Source organism: Peromyscus leucopus, chromosome 19 (genome assembly GCF_004664715.2).
Source record: "Peromyscus leucopus breed LL Stock chromosome 19, UCI_PerLeu_2.1, whole genome shotgun sequence".
Lineage (NCBI taxonomy): Eukaryota > Metazoa > Chordata > Mammalia > Rodentia > Cricetidae > Peromyscus > Peromyscus leucopus.
Window position 1 is genome coordinate 78549589 of NC_051079.1, and position 14377 is coordinate 78563965.

The following is a 14377-nucleotide window of genomic DNA, read 5'->3' on the forward strand; positions in this document are numbered from 1 at the left end:
AGATTTGATTGGTGGTGATTGCAAAGGAAGGAACACATTTCTGGGCTGAGACTGTTGTTCCTTTAGACAGACTCCTCAGAGATGGTGTCTACTAAGGATGTCACTTGCATTTTTTATCCCTGCCCAATTGGTCTGCCCTACTGGTCAGTCCTGACCTCCTAAGACAATCAATGCTTCTCTGAGGACTTTGCTACTAGGTTCCAACAAATGGTGCCCAGGGATTAATTCAGTTACCAAAGTTTTATGTTTCTGCCATGTAGGGGGAGCTCATTTGTGTTTTTGTCTAAAACACACTTTAAATAGCTTGAAAGGCAAGTCTAAGAGTAAATACAAATTGCAGCACTCGATGAAAAAAAAATACAGTGTACCAATATTTATGGAAATATATAGGCTTGCATTTGAAATAAGAAATGTCTTAGGCCAATGGCCTGGGCTTTTTCCTTTAGAAAGAGGAAACTGATGAGAAAAAAAAATAAACCAGAGAAAGCAAAAGGATATAACAGAAATGCAAAATTGAAAATAATGAAACAATGAAAATTTTTTTGAAAAATATTTTTAGTGCTTGGATATTTCATACATGCATGTAATGGTTTTTGATCAAGTCAACTCCCACTTTCTTCCCTCTGTTTCCTCCCCATCCTTACCACCATTTTTGTCTTCCAACATCATGTGCTTTTTTTATCTTTAACCCACTGAATGTACTTGTGCTGCCTGTATGTGCATGGGTATGAGACAGCTGCTGGAGCAGGGAAGGGCCTACAGCCCTGAAGAAAACTGATTCCTTCCCCTAGTAGCCATCAATTGCTAGTAATTCCTGAGATAGGGTTGGAGTCTCATGAGCCGTGTCCAGCAAATACTGTTATGCTGCAACATCCACTAATTCTAGCTTTTAAAAAATTTTTCCATTTCTGCTGGGCAGTGGTGGCACACGCCTTTAATCCCAGCACTCGGGAGGCAGAGCCAGGTGGATCTCTGTGAGTTCCAGGCCAGCCTGGTCTACAGAGCAAGATCCAGGACAGGCACCAAAGCTACACAGAGAAACCCTGTCTCGAAAATAAAAAAATAAAAAAATGCCGCTTCTTTATTGACTCCTAAGCCTGAGAGTGAGATATGTGATATAGATGTCCCATTTAGAGCTAAGAACTCCACAGTCTCTTATTCTTCACCTTCACCTGTTATCTGCCACTATATGGAGATTACATCTATTACAAAAAGAAGCTTCTCTGATGGGGGTTGAAAGATGCACTAATCTTTGGGTGTAAAAGAGAAGAACTGGGTGGGGGTATGGGGGCAGTTTATTACTGTCTTTTTAACAAATAGTATTAGATCTCCCCTAGGGCCTACAGCCTAGGTAGCCATGGAGTTTTGGTTCAGTTAATGATACCAGGGTTGAGTACTATCCTGTGGTGTGAGCTTTAAATCCAATCAGAAAATGGTTGATTACGCCCATAATATTTAGTCTACTAATGCACCAGTGAGCATATCTTGTCAGACCATTCATTATTGTAGCTTCCAGGGTTCACAGCTGTGTAAGACTATTGATAACTTTCTTTTGCAGTAGCATGCTTAGAACCTTCTAGCACTATGAAAGTTAGCCAGTAGGGATGGGGAGAATTCATTTGTAAAAGCACTAGTCCCCAAAGCATGAAGAGTAATTCATTTTCTCTCTCTCTTATTTTGGGGATTGAATTCAAGGCCTCACATAAACAATGAGGAGCCTACCTCTGAGCTCCATGCCAGGTCCTCTTTGTACAAACTTTTTTTGTTTGTTTGAGATATGATTTCACTAAGTTACTCAGGCTGGCATTGCACATGTGATCCTCCTCCCTCAGCCTCTCAAGTCATTGGGATTAGAGGCTTGAACTTGTTAAGAATAAAGCTTTTATTTCACTTACCTGTCAAAATTACATGACTAACATTTATTTTGGATCTGTAATTTTAAGAAAAGTTGAACTTTGTAAAAAACTGTGCACTTGCTATATCAGTCTTGCTCTGCAGTTGGAAGCAGTGGAAAACACCGGGCTCAAGGTCTTCCTAAAACTGGGGTTTTGTCTTATTCTCTCTGACAGCTGAATTCCATGGGCTTTGGGACAGCCTTGTGTATGACGTGGAGGTCAAATCACATGTAAGTTGCTGTACTTTTTCTCAGAATGTACTTACTGCCTCACTCTCCAGCCTCCATGTCCCTTGATTCAGGTGGGCTTTTGGAAGTCCTGTCTACCAGTGGTCCACATCCTGAATGCCAATCCGTCAGAGGTTCCTTAGCATAGAACTGATTCTTTAGGAAATGGTCAGAGACTAGAAGAGGATAAGAATTTATTTTGAGTTGCATTCTTCCTCTGAGCCCTTTTGGGAACAAACTAGAAAACTGTCACTTGGTGAAGGCACTTATTGGGCTTCTGACAGATGTGCTGTGTGCATACCCCATTACCTGCTGTGTTGTTTTCAAGGAGGGAGTTTTCTATCTGATAAGTACCTTGGGCATCTTATTGGACGTTGTCATTCTAAGTAAAAGTAATTCCTTTGTTTCTCTTCTTAGAATGGTACCAACTAGTATTTTACGTTCTTACCTTTTAAAGATGCCTTCTAGAATGACAGCCACTGATGGGAGATGGTCTCTGAGTGTCCTGAGGTGACAGTCCTTTCAGGGGTGGCCATGATGGCCTTGCCCCTTTTGCGTTCAGAAACAGGCCTTTGAAGCATCCTTTTGGGAACCTTCATCTTACAGGTGTCTTATCTGCCTTTCTGCTTTTCCATATTAGCTCCTTGATTATGTGATGACCACCTTACTGTTCTCAGACAAGAATGTGGACAGCAACCTGATCACCTGGAACCGGGTGGTGCTGCTGCACGGTGAGGTGGGCGGGTTTTCATGTGACAGAATGAATAGCCTGGAGTTGACATGTAATTTATATCAGTTCCTTCTACAATGTTGTAGCTCTTTATTTTCTGAAAGAGTCAGAATTGTTCTTGGATATTCCATATCTATGGCACTGATTCGATTCACTAAAGTCTGGCAAACTTGTTAGTTGACTTTTTCTTGAAGGCAAATTATTTGCTTCCTTCTAACATAATTGCTTAGGACAGAACAAGTCTCCCTTCTTTTCTGTGTAATATGTTGAATATATTTTCTTGGCTATTATTGCAGGTCCTCCAGGAACTGGAAAAACATCGCTTTGTAAGGCATTAGCACAGAAACTGACCATCAGACTGTCAAGCAGGTAACTTTAGTGACAGCAGAGGAGAGCAACAAGCACAGGATTTGTAATATTTGAAACTTTTATTTTCAGTTACTCATGGGTTCCTCTCCTTGGGTGTAGGGCAGTTCACTCCTCTGTATGCCGCAGGGTTGATTCAGTCTAATAAAGTACCCTGAGGCTAATGGTGGCAGCCTGGCACTGTCCTAGTGGACTTAAAGGTGTTTCTGCTCATGGGTGGCAGGTCTAGATACTGTGCAGATTTTCTGTTCATTTGCTTATCATTTACTAGGAAAGGAACTTTGATGTCCCTGTGAACTTACTTGTTCTTCCTTGAATTCTGTCTGTTTAGCGTCTTGGTTCTCCCCACATTTGAAGACTGTGTGGTGATTACTCATTACTTAGGAATCTGTTCTTCAGCATGTTAGACTCATAGGTTTTGTTCCACAGACTACCCATGTACTTTGCCCTTTTATCTCAACTTTTTATTTAAAAAATACTTTATTTTATTATGTGTATGGGTGTTTTGCCTGCATGTCTGTGTACCACAAGTGTGCCTGGTTCCCAGAGAGGCCAAGAGGGCATCAGATCCCGAGGAACTGGAGTTTGAATGGTTGTGAGCAGCCATGTTGGTACAGGAATCAGAGCCAGGTCTTTGGAAGAACAGCCAGTACTCTTAACTTCTGAGCCATCTCTTCAGCTCCCCTTTTTCATCTTAAAAAAATCTGCACTTAATTTTAAACAATTTCTGTTATTACACCCTTAAGCCCATGGATTTTTTTGTAGTGTCTAGACTGCTTTTACTCCCAATCAGTAGTTCTTTTCTTTCTCATAGTTTATTTTCTTTCTGTGAAGATTCCTTTTGGTTCTTTTTTTTTTTCCTCTTCTTTCCTTCATATGTTTTTGTTAAAATCCTGAACCAATATATATGGCTTTTTTAATGATCTTGCCTATCAGTTGCATTGTTATCTTTGTTGACTGACTTTTCATCTAGTTATGGACCATATGTTTCTTCTTCCTGGCATGTGTGTTTAGTCTTCATTGTCTTGTCTGAATGGATTTGGAGTCATCTAGAGGACACAATTGTCATTCTGTCTTTGAGGGAGTCTCCAGAGAAGTTTAACAAAGAAAGGAAAGCCTACCCTAAATGTGGGTGACACCATCCTACGGGCTAGTGTCCTGATCTAAATAAAAGGGGAAAAGGAGAAAACCAGCTGACTGGTAGCATTCTGCTTCCTCTGCTCTGGTTGATGCTGTGGACCAAGCCACTCTGCATCATGCCTTCTTTACCATGATGGACTGTATTCCTCTGAACTGTGAGCAAAAGTAGTGCCTTCCTCCCTCAACTTGTTTCTTGTCAAGTATTGTTGGTCACAATGATGGGGGAAAAAAAAAACAACCAATTCAGCATGCAAGTGTTTTTTTGCATAAATACTAAACATGTGGTTAGAGTATCTAGGTTTTTACATATTCCTTTTAAATCTGCTGGCTTGGTTCTGGTAGCCTTTTCAAGTACTTGTAACATAGTGTGTCTTTCTGGGGTTTGTTTTCTGCATTCTGGGGAAAGGGTTTGGGTTTATTTAGTCTTGTTTTTGTCCTGGTGTATTCTCTTGTGCTCTGCCTACGAGTTCCTGGAAGGTTAAGACAGTGCTTTCTCTACTTGGGCCATAGGAGCTTGGATTCTTCTAGCCTGTATGAGCTTTAAGGGCCCTCAAGCCTCATGGACTCTCCCTGCTCACAGGGTCCCATGCTGGTTTCAGGAATGTATTTCATTTTCCCTTCCCCTGTGGAACTCTGTCCTCCAGCCTCAGGACCTCTTCTCAACCACCAGCCTTGATTTCCTCAGCTCCATGATGCCTACGTTTCTTTGGGTTATAGTTGGAAGAAGCCTGGATGGACAAATTAGCTTAGCTCTTAGAGCATTTCCCTTGGGAGTCACCTTTGCCTGTCTGTTCATCAACATCCTGTATGTTCAACAACATCCAAATATCACTTTTTAAATCTTGTCTTAATTTGTCATTGCCTAAACAGGTTAAGTTTGACTTCTGCTACTCCAATGTGAATTGAGGTTCCTATGAGATTCACTGGTATATGAGAGTACTTTATTTTGACCAGTTATGTCTAGCAACTTTGCCCTGTTCTGATAGATTTAATTGCATCTTTTCTTTAAAGGCCTCTAACTTTCTAGAACACTAGAGAAGCAAAATATTCTTATGAGAAATCTAACTTTCACTTAGAAAAATGTGGGAATTTGTCTTTATCTTGTGAGTTAGAAATGGATACACACACACATGCACATATATATATTTGCAATTATTTGTTACTTCTCATTCTGTTAAATACAGTGCTTTATAATTAATGTTATTTAATATTCACCCCAGTCTCTTTACTTTGTCATGTCTTTAACACCCTTCTCTGCACTTTGTAAGAAGTAAAAGTAGTTAGTGCTATGGTTTTAAAATAGAATGCTAGTGGTACTTTTTAAGAGCAAGAAATTCTTCTGTGGACCAGTGATGTGGGTGAGCTATAAAGAGTTCTGGGAAGCCTAGTCTACATAGAGAGTTCTAGGGCAGTCGGAGTTACATAGACCCTATTTCAAAAGGAGAGACAGTGTGTGTGTTAGTTTTAGGAGCTTCCTCCTCTCCCCTTGCTTAGTGAGGCTGAGTGTGTACGATTTCTGAGTGGGGGGTCGTGCCATTTTAGACTTTCTCTGGTCAGCAGCATTAGTGTGTTTTGGCCTTTTGAGCACTTCAGGGCTTGAGTCTGTGGGAAAAGGAATTGTCACACTTTGGGGTTTGTGGAAGAAAAAAATGTGTCGATTCTGCCAAAACTTCTTGATGCTTCTATTTTGTTTTATGTGCTGTTTTGGAAATAAAAGTTATAAGCAGATTAAAATGAGAGTTTTTGCTATTTGATTGAAATGAGGATATGGGAAAACTTGTTTACTGTCAGCTGGATTTGATAATTGCATGCTGTTAGATTTTCTACAATTATTAATTATATGGAGCTGCATATCTTAAGAGTGGGAGTTTACTTTCAGAATGTGGGCAATAGAGGATGTTGTGTCAAAGACAGTGTATTAATTGTAGTTTCCTTACCTTTTCTTACCAGGTACCGGTATGGCCAATTGATTGAAATAAACAGCCACAGCCTATTTTCTAAGTGGTTTTCAGAAGTAAGTATTGAATATTTTAACTATTGATATTGTCAGCCATAGCTGGAAAACAATGTCTTCTGTCTTGACCAAGCATTCCAAACACAGAAGCTTCTGGAAAGAAGTAGGTGAAATGAGAAAGTCAACAAAGTACCTGACTATGATCAGAGGTGGACTCCAGAGCTAGTGGACTTGGAGGCAGTCTAAATTAAAAAAGAAACTCTCCAAGGTCATTTCCTAGACCTCTGATTGGATAAGGCAGGACACCCACTGGGCATTCAACAAATACCCAAATCTGTGGTCTCACTTAGACTGTGCCTTTTGCCAAGCAGCTCATGCACTCTGGATCTGAACTGAGGGGGTACCCCAGTACAAGGTTGTGGATGCTCCTAACCCCGGAAAGCAAGGCATCCTGTTTCAGAATGTTCTTGTGGTAGGTGATGTAGGCAACTGGAAACAGTGTGCCTATAATCTTCCCTCATCAGTTTCTGTGTGCCATCAGGGGTTTGTCTTGTTCCCAGGGGAGTAAGTTCACACAGGTAATCATTAGTGGGGTCACTACACTATGCCACCCTGAACAATAACAGATACAGTCTCAGGTCTCCATTTCCTAGAAAGCAGTAGCATTTGTGCTGATCACTAAAGCCATCTCCAGATCTTGTCTGATGCTGTGAGTTTTCTGAGGGACCATCACAGTGGTGGTGCCTTTGTGCTCCTGTAACAGTTGACTACAAATTGGCACCACTAATAAGAATGCTTTGCTTTCAGAGTGGCAAGTTGGTAACTAGGATGTTCCAGAAGATTCAGGACTTGATTGATGATAAGGAAGCGCTGGTGTTTGTGCTGATTGATGAGGTAGGCACTCACAGGTAGCTAGTCTTTGCCTGAATTGCCTCTTGCTACTAGTGCCTGATCCCTCTCACTTGGTCAGCTGTGTTGCAAGCTCTTTCCTGTGGATCTTTTCCTGGTGGCGCATGCATTGAGCTCCTGGAGCAGGTGGCACACATAGATGCATTCAATTTTTATATTCTATCAGTTGATGCAATCCATAGCTGCCTGTGAAGTGCCACTTCTCATTTTGACCTGTTGACCTCTGTCCCCGCAGGTGGAGAGTCTCACAGCTGCTCGAAATGCTTGCAGGGCAGGTGCAGAGCCATCAGATGCTATCCGTGTAGTCAATGCTGTCTTAACTCAAATTGATCAGATCAAAAGGTAACACTGAGATAAACAGTGGGAGTGTACACGAGTAGTGATAGAGAAGTATGATGATCAAATAGCTTTAGATCTTGTTCTCAAGCAGCTTGATGACTTTATAGTCATTTCCCTCACCTTGGCTTCTGCTGCCAGTATCTCCCTATAGTCTCCAAGGGAGGTTCCTTCCATGGCCTGTCTGAAACCCTCCCTCACCACCCTCTCTTCCAGTATCACTCCCAGTTCTTTCTGCCAAGTTCCCATCACAGACCAGATAGACGCTCTAGATAAATACTAAGTCTCAAACCATTTCTACCCAGGTCCTGTGTTAAACTGGTCAGTTCTCTACCTCACTACCCAAGACATGACTATCTCGGTCGTACTGATAGACTCTCCACTATCCTTTCCAAGGTCCCCTCTTGGGCTTCACACTTGCCTGCTTAGGATCCCTTATAATGCTTATGATCTTCCTCGCCTGCCTGCCTGGAGTACCCCATTATGTTGATTTCCTTCCCCATTGCCAGAAGAGGCACTCATCCCCTTCCCATTAGTTAGAAGGTCATGTGGGGTCAGAAGGACACCTCCCCGTGATGTCCCTTTTGCCATCATTATACTCAAGGCTGATGGTCTCTATTGCCTCAGGTTCCCTTTAGTGGGTAGTCAGAGATGTTGCACAAAGTGAGATCTACCCCAGGGCTGAAGGAGGTGAGACAACAAGTCCAGTAGAGTATACCACAGCTTTCTAGAAGCAAATGCCTTGGGAGTGTCTGTTGGACATAGACCTGCTGCAAGCCAGGAGACCTGACTAGAGATCAGGGCTCACAGAATATGAAAGCCGTGTTAGGGGATTACTCTGACATAAAGCACAGCCACCAAAATAAAGTGAATAGGCTCTTCCACTTACAGACCTACTGTTCCTCCTACCCATGCACCTGTCAAATAGGGTGGAACAGAACTGGGCTTTGAAAGCACATTGTGCCTGACTCTTGCCTGTTCACTACAACAGGCATTCCAATGTGGTGATTCTGACCACATCCAACATCACTGAGAAGATTGATGTGGCTTTTGTGGACAGAGCTGACATCAAACAATACATTGGGCCCCCCTCTACAGCAGCCATCTTCAGAATCTACCTCTCTTGTTTAGAAGAACTGATGAAGGTACCTTTGTTTGTTTTCACTCATGACCATCACTAGATTTGTACATGTTGGTAGTTAATTAGCATAACTTAATGCACACTAGTTCCAATAAGCCATTTTATTATAGGCATATTATCTTACATTGAAAATTATAGTTGTGTTGCATCTAAATTTTGCCTGTTTACTCAGTATCTTTTATCTTTATTTCCTGTAAAAGTAAAAAACAAACAAAAAAATCCAAATTTTGAATTAGCCTATAAAATAATGCCTTTTTTTGTATAGCACTTTTATGTATGTATGTCATATCACACTCTTAATAATGTTTATGTTCTTTTGGTACAGTATGATTGACACCAATATTTAAGGTACCAGTGTGTAGAAGATTAGTGAAAGGGTTGTAGGCAGACTGTTAGGTACATCCTGATTCTGAGCCTACCATGGACTATAAAAGTGGCCAGTCTTAGCCTATACAAAGGACAATGGAAGTCTTGCTTCACAGGTTATGCTGACTGAAGGCCAAAGTTTTCAAAGTATCATCTGACTGAAGGTTTTAGTTCATGGATTATACTAACTGAAGGTCATAGTTCACAGAACTATGACTGACTGAAAGTTGGGGTTCTCAGACCTGCATCTGATAGCTCGTGCTGCAAGAACATACTTTTGAGGATAGAATTTAGGGAACCAGGGCAGTAACCAACCAAGCCAATAGGCAGAGATTTATAATGATTGCTGTGGTAGAATCTTTGCCCCTCGTCAGCAGAGTGGAATTGTCCTCACATCCAGTAGCGACTGCCTGATACTTCATAAAATAGTGGGCCTTGCTGTCTTCACCAAGGATGGCATGGTCACTTTGGGGCAGGAATAGGGAGCCAGCTCAGCCAGGAGCCCAGTAAGGGTGCTCAAGTCAGCATTGTTCTGGCATTGGCATCCTGTCTAGTTTCAGTATCTGGAAGAAGGGTGGGGGCCTCTGTGGAGCTGCTGTACTGCCAAAGAGCTTACTTAGCGTGAGGCAGGTCCAGTGAGGATGCTGGATATGTTCGAAGTCAAAGATGCTTTTGATGTGTCTTTTCACCCTCATAGTGGGACATTTGTCATTTACAACATGAATCTGGAATGTTCTGAAGTTTAGCTTAGAGGTAAAGATTGTGGGGGAGCTGAGGCCAATTTCTTATTTGGTTATTTTGTGAAAACTTAAGATACAGTTCGGGAGATGGTTTATTGGATAAAATGCTCGCCACCCAAGCACAAGGACTAGCATTTAGATTCCCAGCACCCACGTAAATGTGGCAAACCCACCTGTAATCCCAGGAGTCAGGAAATGGAAACGAGATCTCTGGAGCAATCTGGATAGCTAACTAGTCAAATTTGTGAGCTCTGGGTTCAAGTGAGAACCTATTGAGAAAGACATCAGCCTCTAGCCACATACACATGCATATGCAAAGAAAGAACAAGAGATTCAGACACTGTATTGAGACTTAGGCTGGTCCTGAAGGCAGATACTGTGTAATTGAGTCTCACTCTGTCAGGAGCTTACAATCTGGGCTCTTGTGATGTGTGCCTACCTATATAAATTCACTGGTTCTGGGGACCCGAAAGAATCACTTGTGCAGAGAGGTAAGAATACTGAACAGAAACCTGTTTCCTAGTTTACTCACAAACCTCCAAATTATACAGAAAAAGGTTTTGTGGAAGCAGTCAGTGCCACTCGGACAGCTCAGTGCAGTTCCTTGAGGGAGAGTCAGGAACCACTGCCTTGTCTGTCATTCTCCTAGTCATAACTGAAGAGCAAACCAAGACTGTTATTTTGAAGACAGCTGTGGTCCTGGCTCTGCATTCCTAGAACTAAGGCAGCAGTTCAGTACCACCCATCACTCCCCCCTACCCATTCCTCCCAAGCTCTGACATGTAGCCAGGAAATAGCTTGGCTAAAAACTCAGCATCTGGTTTGCTGCTGGTTTCTGAGCTGTGCTTTATTGTTTACATCCTGATCTTTGAAGAAACATAGGTATGTATGTTGGGGACAAAAGTTCAAAGTTCCCTAGTGCCTGTATTTGGATGATTATTTTGAACTTATGTAAGTCATAAAACTTTCTGATAGCTCTGCAAGTACTGGCCCTTTTGCTCATGGTGCCTGTACCTTGTCTTTTGTGGATTCTGTCATAACTACTCTGCCTTTGTTTTGCAGTGCCAGATCATATATCCTCGTCAGCAGCTGCTGACCCTCCGAGAGCTGGAAATGATTGGCTTCATTGAAAATAATGTGTCAAAGTTGAGCCTCCTTTTGAGTGAAATTTCAAGGTACAAACTGATGTCATTTTTTACCTAAGAAAAATTATTTGCTGAGGTAACTAGGTATTGTGATTTCCTTTGGGGGCCAGAGAGGGCTCTGGAGGTGAGCTGTCAGGCACTGCCAAAGTGGGCATGAGTAGGGGCAGGGGCCGCAGAGGCCTGCAGCTCATAGGAAGAAAGTGAGGAGGGAAGTAACGTCGGTGATTAAGGTAGGATGAAGGGCAGGTAAGAGTCTGACATAGAGCCTCAAAAGACAGGCTATATGTACAATTGCAGAGCATCAGGAGGCTGCTGGGCAATGTGTTGGCAGCCATCTTCATGGAGTATTCCCCACAGATCACTGTGGTAGTGCTGGAGAGGCAGAGGGACCATGCTGTGAACCTCACTTTCTGGCCAATTTGGACTTTATTCAGAAGCCATGAAGCATGTGGAAGATTTCCAGTGAAAGGTTAACATGAAGAATGCAGTGCTGCTAGAGAGGAGACTTAAATAATGAGAGAAGTACACTTCAGATATTTCTGTAAAACATAAGGCACAGTGGGTGGATTCTGCTGGCAACTTTGTGCCACAGTGTCTTACTCTACACCTGATGCTCCCACGTGGGCACTTGGTCCTAGAGTCTTAATTGGAGCAGGAACCAAAGATGATCATGTTGGGGAGAAGAGAGGACAGCAGTCTTTGAGGCCAAGACTGTACCCAGAGTCACACAGAGGCTTGTGCTTTTAGGTTGCCTTGGCCAGCATTTGAGCTGGAAAGAGCAATTATCTCTGAATTGTGTATATTTGTGTATGAAGTTGACATCCATGAATGTGATTATTTTTATACAGGAAGAGTGAGGGCCTCAGTGGCCGGGTCCTGAGGAAACTCCCTTTCCTGGCTCATGCACTCTACATCCAGGTAAGCTTCCTTTGGCCCTGTGTAGTGGATATTCAGGTCCCTCCCCCACACTGTTCACAGGATTCTGGGGTAGGGTCTTAGTTTCTTTTTTAGTTGTGGTAAAATACTCTTTAAAAAGCAACTTAAGGGAGAAAGAGTTTATTCTAGCTCACAGTACAAACCATCATGGTGTAAAAGTCAAAGCAGCAAGAGCTTGAAGCTGCTGGTCCACAGTCAAGAAGCAGAAAAGTTTCCTTTTCCATTTATATAGTCCAGTACCCCAGCCAGGGAGTGATGCCAATGGAGTGGGCAGGTCTTCTCACCACAATTGATATAATCGAGATAATGACATGCCCACAAGCCTGTCTCCGGGTGATTTTAGACTGTCAAGTTGACAACACTATCCATCATAGGCAGTGGGTACTTGAGAAGAAATGGCTCTTGAAGGAGTCTGCTCCTAAGTGCATATATATGTGTGTAATAATATATGCTCTGTGGTGCATTGGAAACTTGTGTCTAAAGCCCACTTCATATTCCTCAGTACTTGTGCCCCATGAGGCTGGGTTCTGTTTACAAACAATGGTGACCTGGAGTCATTCCCTTACTTTCCCAGGGCCAGGCCCCCAGCACAAGCTCATCAGCCACACAATTCTCTTAAATCCATTATCTGGCATTCTACCTGGCCAGTGGCATCTGCTATGCTAGGTGTGGTCTTCAGTACCAAGGAAACACCCATGGACCATGAGTATGAGTGCTTGACACAGAGGGGAGAGCTTGGTGCTGAGCTGTATAGTGATTCTCGGTTATAAAGCAGCAGTGTTGTGCCTCACAACTCCTGGACATTGGGTGAACTCTTTGGGAAAAGTTCCAAAATATCAGGCCTTGAGGCCCCACATTCTCTTCCAAACAGATTCTCTTCTGATTTGGCAGACGGATGACTGCTGGTCTTACTTGCCTACTCTGCTCGCCTTTTCTAACCATAGGAAACAACAATGTACATCCTCTTTTACAAATCACATCTGGGTGCCCTGTTGTGGGCCTGAGAGGTCGTGGGCTTGTTTAGCCCACATAGAGCTGAGCTTCTCTTCCTAACTCTACAAATGTATAGATGGTAGCTGCCAGGTAGCCCTTCTAAGGCCCAGGTCCACTCATTAATGACCATGTATCTTTTCAGGCTCCCAGTGTCACCATCGAGGGTTTCCTCCAGGCCCTGTCTATGGCAGTGGACAAGCAGTTTGAGGAGAAAAAGAAGCTTTCAGCTTATGTTTGATCTCAGACATCCATATCTGTGGTTTTCAATGGACAGCTAGTAGGTGGCACCACCTACCTCACAGTATGCATCAGAAATTACACTAAACCGTGTAGGTCTGCAAGCCAGGCAGATGTCAAGAGAAGGACTGTTTGTGTTATTTTACAATGCATATTTGAAGACAAACTGCCTATCTTTTTCACTATTTTTAAATGATAGTTCAAATTCTGTTTGGATCTATGTAAAGACCCATCTAAATATTGATTACCATCCTGACTCTAGCCTGTCAGAACACAAGACGTTAAAATTTGTTTAAAATAAAGGGAGATCAAGAAACAAGAACAAGAGAGATGCTAAGTAAGTCCACAGTTACAGCATTGAAAGATCCTTTGCTCAAGCTAGAAGGGAGCAGTTACTTTCTGGCCTGAGCCTGCTTCAGTTAGCACAAGATGCTATGTAATGGGTGAGAAAGCCATGTTCCTATGATAGAGAAATTGAGAAGAGGATTGCAGGTAAGGACTTCTTTGACAGTGATCAGATGTCATGTTCACAGGAGCAGTGCATACTTTGTATGGTCAAGTGAAGCAGGCAATGTATGAAAATTTCTGCTCAGTATTTTGTTTCTCCGGTAATATTATTCATATTTCATGTGAAAATTCATGTTGCCAAATATAAAATAAGTCAGTAAGTGTTGCACCTCACAAAATATCATGTTTTACTTCATCTTCTGCTAAAAGTAGTTTCACATTGATGCTTTGTACATGAAGCCACTTTTAAAGGGGATCCTGCCTTTGTCATAGAATTTTTTAAATATTAAACTTGTTTTCAGAATTCTCTCGTTTTTATTGTGATATCTGCTTCAAATGCTGAGAATGTTACTAATAATAACTGGTGTATTCATACACATTAAATCTGGTATGTTCCGAGGACCTCACAGTATAGTTGTGTCATTGGCAGGAGCACGCCTACCCTGCCAGTCAGGTTTAGGAGGAGTACTTCTGAGACACCACAGGCCATGGCTACTGCCTATCCACTCAGCTTTACCTCTGACACAGACATTGAAAGCAGAGCCCTGCTCTTTGATTCCTGGGACTGCCATGAGGGCTTTGGCTTCACTTTCCCCTGGGAAGCTGGGGACAGCTATGGCTGGGGTAGTGGGCCTCTTCCTGCTGCTCTCTATGCATCCTTTCCATTGATCTGTGGATCAGGGGTTCCAGCTAATTACTCTGTTTCATGATTCCCAGTATTCTTCCTCTTTTTGGGAGAAAGTTGTCTGTTGTTG

General features: G+C 42.5%; 1 protein-coding gene across 1 annotated transcript in view; it reads left to right on the forward strand.

The window, feature by feature from the left end:
- The window catches only part of Trip13 (thyroid hormone receptor interactor 13), a 19559-nt gene extending 5626 nt beyond the window's left edge, over window positions 1-13933 (forward strand). The window contains exons 4-13 of the mRNA XM_028873651.2: window positions 2070-2125; window positions 2763-2853; window positions 3149-3221; window positions 6309-6372; window positions 7120-7206; window positions 7457-7563; window positions 8549-8702; window positions 10867-10979; window positions 11798-11867; window positions 13021-13933. Coding sequence (XP_028729484.1) covers window positions 2070-2125; window positions 2763-2853; window positions 3149-3221; window positions 6309-6372; window positions 7120-7206; window positions 7457-7563; window positions 8549-8702; window positions 10867-10979; window positions 11798-11867; window positions 13021-13116 — 911 coding nt within the window. The 3' untranslated portion in view covers window positions 13117-13933. The remainder of the gene's footprint in view (window positions 1-2069; window positions 2126-2762; window positions 2854-3148; window positions 3222-6308; window positions 6373-7119; window positions 7207-7456; window positions 7564-8548; window positions 8703-10866; window positions 10980-11797; window positions 11868-13020) is intronic.
- Window positions 13934-14377: the final 444 nt, after the last annotated feature.